Source organism: Anastrepha ludens, chromosome 5 (assembly GCF_028408465.1).
Source record: "Anastrepha ludens isolate Willacy chromosome 5, idAnaLude1.1, whole genome shotgun sequence".
Lineage (NCBI taxonomy): Eukaryota > Metazoa > Arthropoda > Insecta > Diptera > Tephritidae > Anastrepha > Anastrepha ludens.
In genome coordinates this window covers 73194622-73213284 of record NC_071501.1, presented here as the reverse complement: position 1 = coordinate 73213284, position 18663 = coordinate 73194622, and the positions used below count along the sequence as shown (strand labels likewise).

Here is an 18663-nt window from a genome sequence, read left to right as displayed (position 1 = left end):
TGTTTATTTTCGTGTAAATCAAGTAATTCCGTTCTCAAACAATTCAAGAATGAAGGTTTTATTTGAAAATTCTTCTGCTTTTACCGAATTTCATTTAATGGGCAGGGCGCGCAAATTCATGTGAATATTATTTGTTTATAGTACTTGGATGGAGAATTATTATATAATTTTATATATACAGTGAAGTAAATAACTTAGCTCAGGGACTTAAATCAGTTTTTCACTAATAGTTCAGCCTCAGTAATCTCTGAAAATTTGATTGAACTATTTTCACAACTTTTCGACTTATATTGAAATAGGTGCAGCGAGGTCATGAAAAGCTCTGACAATTGATTTGTTTCATATTTATTTTTTATCAAAATATAGTTTATTCTCTCGTAAAATTCATATAAATATTGGATTGGGAACTAAGTAAATGCGGATTTCACTCATAGATGGCTTCAGTTGAATTTTTAGGTTTGCAGACGTAGTACAAATGTAAAATACATTTTGTTATTTGATAGTTGGCAATTCAGCTGTCAGTCAGTAAAAAAAAAAGTTTTGATCGGTTGCGTAGTTTTCGGTTGGTGTTGGTTGAAATCATGGAAAATCAATAATTTTCGTCCTATTTTGCTTTTTTATTTCCGCAAAGGGAAAACCGCTTCGCAAGCTCGTCAAAAGTTATGCGCTGTTTATGGTGACGAAGCCTTGAAAGAACGGCAGTGTCAAAATTGGTTTGCCTAATTTCGATCTGGTAATTTTTCACTCAAAGATGAAAAACGCTCTGGTCTTCTAGTTGAAGTTGTTGCAGCCAAACTGCGCATCCGCCTCTGTGCAGCAAAAAACGTACATCTACCTACGCAAGGAATGTTCGCCATTCGACTCTCACTCCTGCTCTCAGAGACCACTGCCCAACAAACCGGCATGCACGAGCAATGAGCAACATTTCTCGTTCCCTACGTACAACCGCCAACGAAGAAATCGGATACCGGCGAGCCCGAAAAAACAATTGGTACGACGAGGAATGTCATGCTGCCGCTGAAAGAAAGGCCGATAACCGCGCTGTTAGTTCTGCCTTCTCCAAACTGGATAAAAGCGAATGGGTTTGGTGGTGAACGAGGACAAAACGAAGTACCTCCTGTCTTCAAGCAAACAGTCGGCGCACTCGCGTATCGGCACCCACGTCACTGTAGACAGTTATAATTTCGAGGTTGTAAAAGACTTCATTTATTTAGGAACCAGTATTAACACCGATAACAATGTCAGCCTTGAAATCCAACGCAGAATCTCTCTTGCCAACAAGTGCTACTTTGGACTAAGTAGACAACTTTTGGACCTTTGCACGTTGGAAACGGCGAATATCGCAGAGCTATGTGAGCTTTACGACGCCATAGACATAGCGCAGCGAATAAAGATCTAGCGGCTACGTTGACTGGGTCATGTCGTCCGAATGGATACAAGCGCTCCGACTTTGAAAGTATTTGATGCGGTACCTGCTGGTGGTAGCAGAGGAAGAGGAAGGCCTCCTCTGCGTTGGAAAGATCAGTTGGAGAAGGACTTGGCTTCACTTGGTGTATCCAATTGGCGCCGGTTAGCACGAGAAAGAAACGACTGGCGCGCTTTGTTAAGCTAGGCCAAAATCGCGTAAGCGGTTATTGCGCCAATTAAGAAGAGAAGTAGAGAAAAAGATCGTGGAGCAGGCCAGGTGTACCAACTCAAACTACATCAGAAGCTGATATTCATCAAAAGAAGGTTTTGTTATCAGTTTGGTGGGGTTACAAAGGAATTATCTACTTTGAAGTTTTACCACCTAACCGAGTGATCAATTCTGATCTCTGCACTGAACAGCTAACGAAATAAACAATGCAATTGAAGAAAAGCGGCGACAAATCGAAAAAGTATTGTATTCTATCATGACAATGCAAGGCCACACACATCTTTGGCCACTCGGCAGGAGCCGAGCTTGGTTGGGATGTTTGCCACATCCCCCATATACTCCTGACCTTGCACCATCTAATTATTTTTTCATTCGATCTTTACAAAACTCCTGGAACGGTAAAAATTTTAATGATGATGATGATGTCAAATAGTACCTGATTTAGTTTTTTGCTAATAAAAAACGAGACGTTTTATGAACGTGGGATTATGATGCTAACTGCTAGCTGGCAAAAGATTATTGATCAAAATGGGCAATACATTACAGAATAAAGTTATTTAGTTCCATGAAAAAATTGTCTTTGATTTTCTAAAAAACATCTACATTTACTTAGTTGCCAACCTAATACAAGCTCTAGATTTTGTGCAAATTTCAAAAAGATTCATATCACCGCCGTAGCCGAATGGGTTGGTGCGTGACTACCATTCGGAATTCACAGAGAGAACGTAAGTTTGAATCTCGGTGAAACACCAAAATTAAGAAAAACATTTTTCTAATAGCGGTAGCCCCTCGGCAGGCACTGGCAAACCTCCGAGTGTATTTCTGCCATGAAAAAGCTCCTCACAAAAATATCTGCCGTTCGGAGTCGGCTTGAAACTGTAGGTCCCTCCATTTGTGGAACAACATCAAGACGCACACCACAAATAGGAGGAGGAGCTCGGCCAAACAACCAAAAGGGGTGTACACGCCAATTGTATATATAATATTCGAAAAATCCCACTTTCATCCATTTAGAGCGCTCCAATCGAGTCCAAATGTATGACCGACCCCCCCTAACTTTGGACGCCCGATTCACCCATGCCAGTGGCCCTCCCCTGGGGGGTTCCCCATACAATCATTTCAAAATATCACCATTTTTGGCCTTTACATGAGAAAAGAAACTAAAAAGTTCGACCCAAATTGGGGGACATCAGAATTCGTTTTAGAGGTATGGTTCCTTCGGCAAAATTTCTTATTTTGATCCTTAGAATATGATTTTCACAGAGCAATGGGTGATTTTTTGGCCTCCCCACAAAAGACACTAAAAGTTCGACCCAAATTGGGGGACATCAGAATACGTTTTAGAGGTATGGTTCCTTCGGCAAAGTTTCTTATTTTGATCCTTAGAATATGATTTTCACAGAGCAATGGGCGATTTTTTTGCCTCCCCACAAAAGACACTAAAAGTTCGACCTAAATTGGGGGACATCAGAATTCGTTTTAGAGGTATGGTTCCTTCGGCAAAGTTTCTTATTTTGATCCCTAGAATATGATTTTCATAGAGCAATGGGCGATTTTTTTGCCTCCCCACAAATCGACCCGGCCTAATATATATATATATATTGTATAATTTTTAGGAAAATTTTGTGTTCGCAATTTTAAAGCTCATTCAATTTCAAAGCAATAAGGTGCAAGTTTGAAGTAGCTCAAAAATTGCTTTGATTTTTGATAATTTTTTTTCGCTCATAATACTCGTATTGCGCGTTTTCTCCATATTGTGAATGTTCGAAACTTTTTCGAAAGAAAATGCCCAACCTATTAGCAAAAATTCTCAATAGCCACTTGAACTTTGAGACACTTAAAATTTGCACTTTATTTATCGAAATTCAAGGGACTATAAAATTGCAAGTACAGAATTTTCCTAAAAATTCTTATTAAAAATAGTGAATTAGTCCAGAATTTTTCTAAAAATTCCCATTAAAAGGTGTGTATTTCTTCTAATTTGCACACAATTAAAAACTACAATTTATATAAATTTTGTAGGAGAACGAACTACCATATATAACATTTTGATGAAAAAAAGATTAATAGAATTTAATATTGTGAAAACTTGTCAATAAGTTTTAGTACTTTAGTTATTTAAGCAATGCATATGCATACTAAGGGCACATATGTGAACATGTAAGTACCTATGTACATATACGAGTATAAATAAATCTGTGCGTGTATGTGTAACACACTGACAGGAACGCTTGTTCGTCCTTTTACATCTTTCAACAAAATCGAGCTAAATTTTCTTCTTTTACATCTTTTGATCGCTCACATATAAATTTCTCTTTCACTTACTTCTAGTTCATAGCGTGTCTTAACTAGCAACAACAATTTTCCAATTGTACTGACCTCTTTCATATTTCATTTTAGATACGTGCTACGCAGTTGCTGCTCAAAATATATACGAGTATGTACGTGTGAGTTACTATCTGTGCATTCTTGTTGCTGCGGGCAGTTTGTTTGATTGCTGAAGCGTTGAATGCTTTTTAATTAACAGCAATCTTTTGCTGACCTCCACCCTTTGTGTGTGAGAGCAGTTCTGTCGAGTAGCGCCACAGCTGCTGCTTATTTACTTATACTACACACTTATATTGACCCTTGTACGAGTCAATAGGAACGGTACTTGTATGGATGTTAGTATAAAAGTAATATAGTGTTGTTGTATTGAGAATTTATGCATGCAAGTGAATTCTGCAGTTATATTTTGTTAACATTTGGTATCACACCCCTTTTCAGTAGTTTTTGGAATTTTCCCTAATAATTAACATCCACTATTATCCAGTGAAGTTGTATATTACACATTGCATATTTCGCCACATAAAATTTTCAGCTTGTAGGGAGGGTTTTTTGTGGGGACAGACTAGCAGGTACAGCACTCAGGCACAGTTAAGTCCATTGTATTGCACTCGGGATCCCATTATAATTTTCTTTAAATCTACCCGACCTTCAAAGAGATCTGAGTAGATCTTGAGGTACCAAGGAGCCAAGGTGGTCGCTTCTTAACACATCAATGCCAAAGACCTCAAGCTTGATTCGAGAGAAGGCCGGGCAGATGCACAGAAATTGGTCCGCCGTCTCAACCTACTCTCCACATGTTGGACAGAGTGCACTGTGCTTCGTCCATAGAAAATAGGCCGTCATCAGTTAAACCAGCTGGCTACAGTCCCTTCTGTCGGTCGGACCTAACAGGTAACATCTAGGGAGGGTTATTAAATACTTTGATTAGGTAAGGATAAATGGCTGCCCACGCGAGGGCCCACTTGTACAAAGCCTAAAATTCATCCATCGTGGTGCCATACAAAAGAAAAGAGATGGGAAAAACAAAAGCCGAAGAAGGAAGAAAGGTCTTTATACTAGAGGATGATGACCAAATATTGACTAATAACTTTGCGTTAACCGCTTCAAGCTACTAATCAAATTCAGCCGGTGTGTAATGCCTAAACTTGCTATTCCCAGGTGTAGCAAAAAAGTGCCCAGTTGACTGAATCTTAAACCGATGAGAGGAGGACAGCTGAGCAGTAGGTGCAGAGATGATTCCACCTCATCCGCCAGACAGCTTTTGCAGAAATAATTGGAGGAAATCCCAAGTCTCACGGCATGGATACCTAACGGACAATGCCCGGATAATGCAAGAGTTGCGGCTTTGTTAGCTGAAGCTCACTACATTGTTAGGTGAAGCCGAAGACGAAGAAGGGAATGAAAAAATCACGTGCTAAACATGGCCGACAATAGGTTGGCAAAATCAGTACTGACAGGAAAGCTGATGACTTTGAGGCCACTCGTACTACCTCCCAAGCGCTGGAATGCGGATTGGATTTCCAGCTCTATCGATACTAGATACACTATCAACTCAGCATTTTTCCGTTATGCCACTGTAACGGGGGACCCAAATGAGCCTAATATCGAAGTTTTCGGATGCAGTCGTGAGAAAAATGAGGCATTCCCCGACTAATTTCGAAAGCATAAACGAGTCGACAGCCCTAATTGCCTCCTGGCTATCGGAGTAGATATTTAACACCCTTACAGTATTTGCAGACGTAAGCAACCAATTCACTACTTCTTTAATTGCGGCTGCCTCAACTTTGAAAACAATACCGTAATCCGGTAGCCGTACTAAATACTTACGTTTTGGTATAGATAACCAGTTAGGCCGATAATAGTTGACCAGGCACGGCCAAGACTTCCTGAAGATGACTTCAAATCGAGCTCGAAATATGAACAAATAAATAAAGGCAATTACTTAATTTGTTCTTTGAGCTCGTAATTAAAACACGAAAATTGTGGATAAGTGGAAATAAATAATTTTAAAAATTTTCATTGAGCTGAATCACAATTGTTCCCGAGGAGTTGTATTCTCAATGATATAGTTTTTCTCCCAACAAAAACATTTTAACCCGAAATATTGAAGCAAATTAGGGCACTCGAACTTCGAAGCTTAATTCTGTATTTTGGGCAGTTCTTATTGGATTGAATTGTGCGAAAACTGTAAATTGTTTCAAATAAAGTTGAAAAGGGAGAGCAAGTAAATCGAATTATTAAACAATACTGTGGCTCAGTAATACAGCTTTCCAAATAGTGGCAGTGAAAGAAACTGTTGAGTTGAAGCGTCGGATACAGGCATAAAAAGCTTCAAGTAGGCATATTCGCGAACTGCCGCAGTGCTTATGGGTCTTACATATATTTATAAATTTGATTAAAGTTTCCATTAGTTATAATAATATAGTAAAAGCAAAGCCACTTATTAATATTTGCATCCAAATACAAAACAATTTAGAAGCAAGAGCAACTTTGCGCTTTTCTGCTCGATATGGATATCAAATGAGAATAGGAAAAGGCTCCATGCAATCTCTGCAAAGTCCTAAGTAAAGTAGGATTTTTGAAATAAATTTAAATGAAAAGTTGATAATTATATATAAAGCAGGAGAAAATGCAACGAAGAAGTTGCCATCCAATTTGGCCATAGCGCAGAAGCCACTTCTTTTGCTTCATCCCAAAACTTAGCAGCGGCCCAATGTATTAAAAACAAAGTAAAAATCATACCATTAAATAAGCTGCAAAGTGGTAACCCAATTTTTGGAACTTTAAATAGATTTAGTAGAAATTTACAAACATTTAATGTTTTTTTTTTGCAGTTTCTTGTAATACCAAATGATAAGAACAATTAAACTATTTCACAAACAAGAAAAAATACCTATTGTTAAAATATTCATGTTCTTACAGGTACAAATATTAGGGACATTTTAGTTATCTAATCTCCGGCTAACCTCTTCACAAAATTCTTTACAATATTGATTGCTGCGCTCGAGATTTCTAGAAATTTCCATATATGTGCTTACTTGTAGATCGGGTGCTCTGGGAAACAGGTAGTCCATACATTCAGCCTATTTCGGAAATTTGGTACACAGACGTGTCGACGCTTTTGGGTGGAGGAACTGGCGTGGGTGTCTTTGGGCTCAAAAAATGGAGGGCGAATAGCTATGAAGACGTACTACTTCGAAGCTCATCTATATCATCAGCACCTTTTTGCGGGCTTACCAAATATGATATAAAGGCAACTATAAACGACTGGGAGAGCACCTTATTTAGGTGATGCTGGACCGACTGTCCGCTACAGAGAAAGCCAAAACAATGTATCCATTTATCTTCTAGAGGAGCGTCAAGGAAAGCGTCCGGATAGAGAGGATTTACTAGTTCTCACGGGATACAATGCGGGACATTGTAGTATTTGGATACTGCTTCAATTGAGGCACTGAAACCCACAATTACTAAAGTTATTCACAAGATATTGACCGAAGTTCTCCAGCGAGTCATTCATAATTGGTGCTTACAGATGAGCGAATTGCGGCGGAGTTGCGGTCAACATTTGGATTATCTTTACAGAAATGTCGTGAATGATTCTACAAAAAATGATTTGAATTTTTGATGTTTTTTGTATTTCACTTTAAATCCTAAATTGATCACCCTTTAATATCAAAAAAATTCTTATCGAATTCCGAACTTATACTGCTGTGCCAAGGATGTCGCAGAAAGGTTAAATTCTTGTAAACTTAATTTGTCTTTTACTTTGTTATTTATGAAATAGTTTTCCGGGATTATATAATGAGATCCCAAAAAATCTTGGGGTCATATAATTCGAAAAAATTTGATATCTCTAGTAGTCACCCTTCCATCAAGCAAGAAAGCTTGTGACGCCCAATAGCGCACTTATGCATACAATCACAGTTCCTTTCCTATTTGTGTGCTCGTGTCCGGCCAGGATGATTTATAGTATTTTTCATTAAATTTTGGCATTGCCGCAATATAAAAAACTATTGCAATTCAGCCTAAATGAGATTTTAAGCCGAGGCATAATATTTGTCATAAATTTTAATATAAATAAACACATTTTATACACGTAAAACTCTCGTGAATTGCTTACGTAAGCCTATTTATATTTATTTATGTATCTACACTAACAAAAACCAAAAACAATATCGCTAAAGTATGTGTTTGCAAATATAAATTCATTTCCGTAAGCTTATGTCGGATTCAGCAAATAAAATAAATACAAAAATGCATCAAGGCTATTGCCATACTTACCATAATGGGCAGCAGAAGTTCATGCGTCTCATTGCCACGCCACAAATGCGAATCGCTCGGCACGTTTTGTAGTTCACATTCTAGAGAGTTGATTTTCTCCTGCAAGGGGCTGAGTATGCGTGGTCGCACAATTGGCTTTGAGGGAGATTTAGAGAGGTTTGTGGTGGTGGTAGTAGACGAGGTTGGATAAGTTGTGCTGGTGGTGCTGCTGAGTGCGGCAGTGGTGTCATGCGGTTGGCTTAAATGCGTCGCCTGTTGACGGTGTTGCTGTGGATATGGGTAGATCAACGGCGAAGGAGTTGTGCGGTCATCCAGGGGTGCAACGGTCGAAGTCAGTTTTGTAGTTGTAGCTGCAACTGCTGCTGTCTCTGTGCTTCTGCTGTTTATGGTTATTGTAGCTGGTGCTTTGGTTGTTCTAGTTGGTGCTGGCTTAGCACGCTTCACATGCACTATGTCAGCGCCAACGAAATTAACCTGTTTTGCTTGAGCTGCACTCGCACGCCCTTTCGTCATTGCGCCATCATCGTTGCTGTCAATATTGCCAACAGCTGCGCTCGCAGTTGATGTGGGAGTGACAACATTGCTTTTATGTCGTAGCGACATAATGTCAAAAGTTTTGGCAGTTGCAACCAAATTAACTTTGCCAGCAGCAATTCCGCTAAATGCACTAAGCTGTTCAGCTGATGCGTCACTGACAGTGGGTGGCGCATGCAAGTTGGATTGCTGGCTGTTCGCTGTACTAGTTGTAGTTGCTGTGTGTGCGGCAGTTGTGTTTGCATTGCTCGTTCCAGCGCCTTTGTCGTTTGTCTGCAGGAGAATTGACTTGAGTAGCAATTTAGCGCGTTGTAATTCTTTTTGGTATTTCTTAGTTGGTTTGTCATCACCGAGTTTTGAAAAGTCGGCTGTACTATCGTTGGCAGCTGGAGTCAGCGCTGGGTAGACATGCGTTGCACTTTGCTTTTGTAGCTGAATGTTATGTGGAGCACTTTGTTGTTGCTTGCGTATCCATTCCTGATTCTGTAGCGGCTCCGCCGCCTCCCCTTGCGTGCTTTCTGTTTGTTTTCCCGCACTTTTGACTTTTACGCTACTTTGTGCCTCGCCGCTTGCAATGACTGTAGCGTCAATCTTGTCCGCACTCTCGCTTACGATTTCACCATTGACTCTGCGCTGCGAGTTCATGTTCACTTCACCCATAATTGGTTTGCTCGGTTCGGCGACTGGCGCATATTTTGAAGTTTTCAACTTTGCGCTTTGACGCAATGCAAATCTGCTTGCCGCAGTCTCTGCACTGGTGTTGCTACTTTTTGCTGCTGCAGTGCCTAGCATAGTGGTAGCATCAGTTGGTGTTGCTGTTGCGGTTGCGGTTACTGCACTTGGCATTGACTGCACCATCTTCGATTTCACCTTCAGTCGCTTTCGATTGTGTTGCATCATTTCATTGTAGAGTTCTTTGCTGTTGTAGAATTTTGTCGTTGAAAATTCAGGATGCGTGCCAAGTGCAGCCCTCATTGCGCCACCACCACCCTCAGCGCCACTAACTGGGGTTTCGCTTAGAGCTTGTGTGGCGCCACTGCCTGTATTGAACTTTGTGTTGGCAAAATCGACATGTGGCATTGTCAATGTATCACTGGCGCTGGCTGCGCGGTGCATAGGAAAATCAAAACTTTTCTTCACGCGTCGCTCAATGAAGTCGTGTTGCGCCAAGCGTTGCGGTGCATTGCCATCATTTTTATTGCCATTGCTTGGATATTTATTTTTCATGTTTTTGGGTGGTTGAATTTTATGGTTGACACTATAGGTCGATTTACCGTTCGCCAGCTGCCGTTCCATGCCTGTTGTAATGTCAGACGGAGTAGCTGTACTTGCTGTCACTACCAGCGTTGTTGTTGTGGTTGTCACTGTGTCTGCTGTCGCTGTCGCCGCAAACTCGTTCAAGCGAAACTTTTGCTCGATTTCCGTAATGACACCATCCTGTTCGGCCAGCACTTTTCCGGTGAAGTCACTGATGGCATCTGGTTGGCTCAGATCTTGCTGTTGGCTAATAGGTGCCGCTACTCTGCCGACAGTATTTGCTGCTGTTTTTGCTGTCGTGATTGGCCTACGATTGACGGTGTGGCGCGCGGCCAGATTATTGATGTTGTCGTAGCGCTGTATAATATTGTTCGCTGCATCCACTTCATTTGGCAATAAATTCTCCTGCTGCTGCTCCTCTATTTCACCGTCAACCATTGGCAACTGTTCTACTTCCCCCATTTGTTTTGCGTGACCATACCACCCTGCAGCTGGTACAACCGGTGGCCCTTCATCGCTTTCCGCGGGCTTAAAGATTGTACGCACTTTTAACAACTTCGCATTGGAGTCACGTATAATTGGATTGAAATCCTCCATTTTCATGGGATATAGATCAACTATATTGAGGGCGGGTGGTGTGGAGTGCAGAGTCGGCAACGACCCAACTGTAGTGGATTCTGGCGTTGTATAGCCCACATGGTCACTATGCTTCGCTTTATTGTTATTTGTATGCTTTTTGTTCATGTTTCTCCTATTGTCACTGCTATCCGCATATATCTCGCTTGCGGTGTGCGCATTGTGTCGCTGTACCTGTCCGTTTTCCATGTTTTTGTTCGCTTGCTGTTCGCGGCGTAATTGGATTGGTTGATGTTGCTCAAGTTCTTCTTCTTTACTTTGTTGTTGCTCTTTTTGTTTGACTAGTGTTGTATGTTGCTGTTGTCGTAGTTGTAGAGTGCCTGTTTGTTGCACAAGTTGGCCTAGTTGCTTACCATCTTGTTGTTGTTTTAGCGTAGGCTCCATTGTTGCCTTCTTCCCGGTGCTTTCCCCGTCGCGTTTTGCCTGCTCTGACTTCGCTTCCTTATTCACTGGCTTGGTGGATACTGCGTCAGCTGCTACTTTATACTCGTCAGTTACAATTTCAGCCAATTTAATGCCATTCTTTAGTTTCCTTCCAGTATCCATCGTATCCTGGGTTGCTTGTGTGCTTCCCGTGAGTTCGCTGGTGTTTAGTACTGCGGTTGCCTCCGTAGTTGGTGACTTTGCGACCGTTTCCACGTCATCGATATGCCTTGAAAATAATGCTCCACTTTTGTCTATTACAGCCTCCTGCTGATTTGTATTCCCCGCCTGCGTTGGCCACCCTCCTATTTGCTCCCCTTGTGGATTCCTCGATGTAACTGTTTCACTTTTTTGCTGTCCCGTCAGTTGACTTAGAAAACTTTCACCTACGCTTTCACCAATGATCGCTTCTAGCTCAACAACGAATACTTCTTTTTCAACTCCGCGCCCGCTATTAGCAACATCTGTTTCAGTTTTCTTCCTGCTCAATTCTGCGCGCTCGTCCTGCTCATCTACGTGAACATCCGCCCGCTCATCCAAGCGTTTTGGAGCCAGCTCTTTTGCATTTTTGATGATTTGTGTTTTCGCTTCATTTTCGCCAGCCTTCGGCACGGCCACTCCTCTGTTGCTGCTCGCTGCACCATTGCCTGGCGGAAGTGTATTCGCACGTGATTTACTCTCAAAATTCACAGCTGGCACTTCCGTAATTTCGCTTGCCGGACTGCCTGCTGTTGCACTGGCAGTTGATGTGGCGGGTGTGCGTGGAATAGCGCCTTTCTCTACCACCGCTGCATTAATTTTGGTTGGCATTGTTGTTGTTGGCTCTTCCGTAGCATTATTTGCGATAAAAGGGACCACTTGCTTTTTTGCGACAATTCCTCCACCCTTTTGCGCTTGTTGGTGCCGTTGTTTTTTTTGTATTTGCTGCTGCTTTGCTTGTTCATCCGTGGCTACTAACGCGGCTGCTGCTATTGTTGGTGTTGCGGTGCTCAAAACCAGTTCGTCCTCGTCGTTTGTTGTAGTTAATGTTGCAGGCGCATTTGAAGATGCTAATGTCACGGTTGTAGCGATTGTTGCTGTTGTGGTGGCTGCCAGTGTTTGGGTTACCGCCGCCGCTGCCACCATTCGCTGCTGCGCAGTTTTTGCTTCAACGCTTTGCCGCATGTCCTCCATCGCCTGCGCGGCAACACTCATCGTCGCTCCCACCATCGCTGGTGTCGTCGTTGGCCCTGTCGCATGCAGTGACTCTGACTCCACGAAACCATTTGCATCAGCAAACACCAACACTGGCGCAATTAGAAATGCTAAAATGCAAAATTTTTGCATTTTTGTAAACATTTCCGGTGAATTTCGGTTGTATTTTTATTTCTTATTTTCGGGTTTCTATTGGTGCTGCTTTTGCTATTTCAGCGTTTCCTGTTTTCCTCACACTTCCTGTTATTCCTCTGTTTCCGCTAGACGTTGCGTAGTTGGCGTCCAATGCACCTCACTCACCCGGAGTGTCCTTTAGCCTCTACCAAATGCAATAACGTTTTCGTTGTTCTTTGCTTCGCCAAATATTAAAGCGCTTTTTGTTGCATCAGTTATTTGTAAAAGTTTTGTTGTTGTGCTCGACTTAAATACTGTATTTGCTACCTGTACTTGTGTACCATACCTTTTTGCCATTAAATTTTGGCATGACATTGCTTTATAGCCGGCCGATGCTGGTAATAAAAAGAAAAAAGAGAAAAATAAATTACTGCTAAAACGGCAGGGGTGCATTTGTATTGGTATTTTGTAATATAATTTATTGAATATAGCGCCGTGAGCAGTAAATCTAAGCACATTTAAAAAAATTAGATTTTGTGGCTTTTGAAAACTTTTCCATTTCTCTTTAAAAAGTAAATTTGGTTTATTTAGAAATTCAAGCAATAAACATTGGCTCTTTTCCAATACACCAGCTAACTAAGTAAGTGTATATATTATGATGGGAGTTTTTCTTAAATTAGAATTAAATTATTGTTAATTATAATTAACTTTCTTTAAATTATAATAATTTCTTTTTTTTTCAGTTAAATTTATTGTATGGGCTCGAAGAGTAGGAAACTTCGAAAATTACAATTTCACATGTGAAAAATGCATTTTTAAATTTTTACACATCGATCTTATTTAATCTCCTCACTTGATTACCCTTTACTAGTATCAAGAAATTATGCAATTAAACAAATTATGCAAGCACAGCCGGGCAAATCGAGGCTGCTAAGAATCAACGGAGGTAAAACAAACAAACAATGTCCGCAGTCTCTACGAGGCTGGAAAATTAACCAACACAATTTCAGAAATGAATCGATTAAATGAGATATCCTTGGAATAAGCGAAACATGGTGACCGGACTGAGGTGAACCCAAATCAGAGAATACAAAAAAATTCTATACGGGAAATCAAAATGCGAACCTTATAAAAGGCTTTGGCATCATAGCTAACAAAGAAAGATCTAAATGCGTTATAGGGTTCATTCCTAAATCAGCACACTTTTATTAAAAATTAATGCGAGGTCACTCATTGTTAATAAAACTCATTTATATGCGTCTACAGCATATAAAAAGGAAGAAGAAATAAAGAATTTTAATGGTGAGATTGATGAATTAATCAAACTTACAAATCATGTGAAATTGTTATTGTTCAAGCAGACTTCAACGCTAGAATCGGTGAAGATTCTGTGGATGGTACTGTTGGAAATTTTGGCCAAGGCAAAAAAACGAAAGAGTCAAGAGACTTTTTCAATTTTGTCAAGGATATTATATGAACATAATGAATAAAGGGTAATCAGATTGGAGCTACTTTTTCCAATAGGGTTCTTTTGACAAATCACGCGTGAGTATTGTCAAATTTAATACACAATTTTTTTCAGAATTCATTGACATTTTATCATGGAAAGACTTACGTCTCAGCAACGCTTACAAATCGTACAATTGTATTACGAAATTCGACACTCTGTGAAAAGTATTCATCGCGCGCTCAGGCCAACTTATGGTATACATAGATGAGGCTCGTTTTCCGCTTAGTGGCTACGTCAACAAGCAAAACTGCCATATTTGTACTAAAGAGCAACCAGAAACTATTCAAGAACAGTCATTACATCCATTGAAAACAACCGTTTGGTGCAGCCTATGGCCTGGAGGAATCTGCGGCCCATATTTCTTTAAAGACGGGACTGGCGCCAATGTAACAGTGTAGCGAACACTATAGCGCCATGATAAACGACTTTTTTATACCGGAAATTGAAGCCACTTACTGCGTCGACGTTTCGGTGAGCAATTTATCTCTTGGCAACTATGGAAACCAACATTACTCAAGTTATTCACGAGATGCCGACCGAAGTCCTTCAGCGAGTCATTCAAAATTGGTGTTTACGAATGGACGAATTAAGGTGCGATTGCGGCCAACACTTAAATGCGATTTTCTTTAAAAAGTAAATGTCATGAATGGTTCTACACAAAAATAATAAAGATTGCCTAATCCATTTGAATTTTCGTTATTTTATTTCAATTTGAAGTCCCATAGCTCTATATTGATCACAATTTATACAAATTTGAAACCGAATTTGCAAATGGAGAAGAAGTTTTTTTCTACATGCCTAGGCCAACAGTTTAATGTGTATCTTGAAGAAAATATATTTTCACAGTGTTACTGCTGTAAGTCTCGGCAAAGTCATGAGTAGTTTTATGGCCATGAATGGTGAAATTTCTACTTGTTGTCTCGATAATCCTTTCGTGATTTATTCAGCTATGAGCCTTAACTTAAGTCCTAGTTCGTCTAGTTCGCCAGCAACAAAATTTAGTTTTTTACTTTACTGAAAGTGGGTGAATTAAATTGATGTAATGGCCTTCAAATATTAAGCTCTCCTATTTTTATTTAGCGAACTCAAGGACAAGTACTTGAAGTGAAGATATCGGCAAATAAATAAAATTGAAAATACTTCAATTTGTTGTTCTACGTATTGTGGAAATGGGCTTAAGCCCATAAAATAAAAATACCAAAACATAAAATGGATGATATACGTAGTCTGAAACCCGATGTGGGATCTGAATCAAAATAAAGTTTTTTTTTCTGGAAAAACACTAAGTGTTTAGTGAGATAGTTGCCACATCTTAGGTAAGTATGTAGGTAGGTGAAATGGTTGAAATACCAGTCTGGCACTGCCCAAGTAGCACTAAAGCTCCGTTTTGATACCATTTTGAGACCTCCAACGGTCAGATATCTACAACCAACCAGAGCTGTCGGCGTAACGGAGTAGGGCAATGGAATTAAGTTGGATCACTGCCACAGGCTGTCGAAAAAGCAGTGACCTTGGTCGTGTAGCTGGCAAACCCGGACAATTACAGAGAAAGTGCTCAGCAGTCATTTCCTCTGAAAGATTCTCACAGCATCTGCAATGAGGATTAAATGGCAAACCCAGCTTTTCTGGCTTTGTGCCAATCGGCTAATGACGGTAAACACAGCTACGAGTGTGTAGATTAAATGTCGTGAAGGTACTGGGGCTGCATCTTATGCATTGATAATTTTCTTACACTTAATTTTTTCTTTAGAGAACCACCTTATTCTATTCGCTGAAATGTTTATTTTTTTTTGCGCTTATTTATTTAAAATTTCGGTTTTGTACTGAAGTGCGTGCAGAAATTTTTGGTCTAAGACTCAATAATTTTCCACTCAAAAATCTAAAAAAAAAAATGTTGTTTCGAAAACTATAAGTAAATTCTCCTTCGCTCGCAAACTATTTGCACAAACTCTTGTTTTATTCTTGCCAGAGATGTTCTTATGCTTTTATCTATTTCTGCCACTTAATAGTCCCAGTTGAGGGACTCACACTATCGAGCTATTAACTATGCAAATATGGATAATTGAGTTATAACATATTACACAGTTGCGTATGTATGTAGCAATAAATATGTGGCTGCGAGAAGCAAAAACAAAAAAACGAGAGCAAACTTCAAGACATTCAAGCACACATATGTATCCATCACATGTGTGCCCCTGTACGTAAGACTTTAAGCGCATATTCTTTATTGTCCTAAGCAGCTGGTTGCTGCTCTCCAAAATGAAGGGAAATAGCACTTTGTTGGTAAGAAAGAGTTTGTGTAGAAAATGGATTAGTAAGAGTGCAGACATTAGGCGTGAGCGATTGTGGAATGACTAAAAAGTTACTTGGGTTATATGTACATATGCATAAGTAGATTAGGGTGGCCAAAAAAAAAATGTTTTCCTTGACACTACCATTGTAATTATCCATACTAAATTCGTTCTATGGGCAAAAAAAGCAAACAAAAGGCGAAGAAGGAGAATACTGAGAAAACAACTAAGCAAAAATAACAAACAAAAAAAAAAAGCAAAGGAGAAAACCACGAAAAAAGCAAAAAACCAACAAAAATAAAAAATGAGCCAGCTATTTTTGATTTTTTTTTTGTTTAATACTTAGCAGTGCTTTCACTACTTTGAAAATAACCATAACACCTGGAGAAAAATGTGCTTTTCCGTATATTTGGTGTAAAATATTTACAGGTCAATTTTATTTAAACCACTGCTGTAATTTCTTTTCACAAATATCCCAAAAACTTGCACCCTATGCTTTATTAAAAAAAAATATATAATATATATTAATAAACAATTTCTTAAAGCGCCTCCTTGCCGCCTCAAAAAAATACAAAATTTTGCTGTGAAATTAATAATTTAAATTTTTTTTAAAGTGAGTCCCTGCCGCCTCAAGAAAATAAAAAAAGTTTGCTCTATTAAATAAAATAACAAAAAATTGTTTGGTTAACCTAATGCACGTACCTACCTAGTATAGGCTAATTATTCGTTTTTCTGAATAAAAATATCATTCTTATGGTATGACCAAGTTTCTATATCCGCTCCATGGTACCACATTTAGTTCTAACAAGAGGGCGCTACTTGCCATACATTGCATGAAATAATGGACTTACTGCGTCTTCATTTTGGTGACCAATTTATCTCTCGTCTCAGACCAGTGGATTGGCCACCAAGTTCGTGTAATTTGGACTTTTTCTTTGTGGGGTATGAAAAAGCCTATGTACATAGGATGTAGTTATACCGGAGTATTCCCCTTTGAAACTCTGGCAACTTAGATTTAAATATAGATCCAACTAGTCGCTTTAAAAAAATCCGTGCTTACTAAAAATTTTATGGTCACTAAAACTCATCAACATAACCACAAATAACATCAAGGACTGAAGGGTGCGTCTATTGGCAAAAGGCCTTATTAGCATGCACCAAACAATGTAGAGTGGTAGTCGATCGGAGAAATGAAGAGGTTTTAGAGCGAATCGAATAAAATCTCGTTGTAACCTTTCAGTTCTATTTAATGTAAGACCATAAATTGAATTTCAAAACGATGCATATTCAAGCTTAGTTTAATTAATTTTATAAAAAAAAAACAAGGACCGTATTATGCAAAGTTTCAAGCTTTTTACAAAATTGATAAAAATTCAGCAAATATCCATAAATATTTAAAGCCTTTTAATCACAATTTTGAAAAATTTTATTCAAAGTTTGAAACCTTGATTCATACGGTTTTTGTACTAGTATGAACTATATTTTTATAAAAAAATAATTCAAATTGAAAATATGGTGTAAACTTTCTTTTGACGCTAACAGTATATACGAATATACTCGATGCGTTTAGGTTTATAACAATTAATTAATATTTTATAGTTTCAAAATAATTTGAACTGTATATTGAAAAGGAAACAGTAAAAAAGTGAAAAAAAAAATTTTTATGTATGACGTTTCAAATAAATACGATTGACATTATTTTACTATTATAATTCCACTATTTCAAAAATGTATTTGAGACCAATTAAGTACATAAGTAGTCACATTGGAGTTCAAGTTGAGAGCCAACTTTTTTTTCTCAACTTGAGGAATAACTCCATTTTCAACAAAAAAAAAAAAGAAATGCCATGTTTGTTGAGAACGTTATGATTCTCAACGTTGTTGAATTGAGATTACCTTAGTACTCAAGTAGAGCTGAAACGTGAGTATTTTTGTAGCTAAAAGAGTTATTTAAATATTTCGCCTTGATATCTTGTGAGAAATGGGTTATAAATAACAAAAGGCCTCTTCTTTTCGCGAAGAGTTAACAGGTGGCAAATAGATGAAGCAACTGGTATAAATGAACAACAAATTGGCAACGCAGGAACAAAACTGCCTTAAATTTCATGTGATGGTATAAATTGAGTTATATTGGTTTAATGAGGTATAGCCAATCTCGCTAGCGTCGAATCTTACTCGAGAACTTTGTTGTTGCTTTCGCATCGAAATTTTTCGTCAAGAAGCGTCAATCGAGCATAGAAATAGCGAGCGGGGAAATGGTGAATAGAAGAGACATAAAGTTATGCAAAAAACACGATTTTGGCAGGTTTCAGTGCATAGCTAGAGTGAGATTTTTATGATGCTAAAATCTTTTCGAAGTAGTCTTTCAACCTTTTGTTATTGTACAAATTTTCGTTACTACAGTGCACTCGCGATAACTCGAACTAATTAAAACAGGCGCTGTTCGATTTATCGAATTT

At 39.0% G+C, this 18663-nt stretch overlaps 1 protein-coding gene across 1 annotated transcript in view; it reads right to left on the bottom strand.

Annotated features, from left to right (window-relative positions):
- LOC128863179 (uncharacterized) overlaps positions 1 to 18663 on the bottom strand; it is a 155196-nt gene that overhangs the window by 109002 nt on the left and 27531 nt on the right. Inside the window, exon 2 of the mRNA XM_054102180.1 lies at positions 8246 to 12798. Coding sequence (XP_053958155.1) covers positions 8246 to 12433 — 4188 coding nt within the window. The 5' untranslated portion in view covers positions 12434 to 12798. The remainder of the gene's footprint in view (positions 1 to 8245; positions 12799 to 18663) is intronic.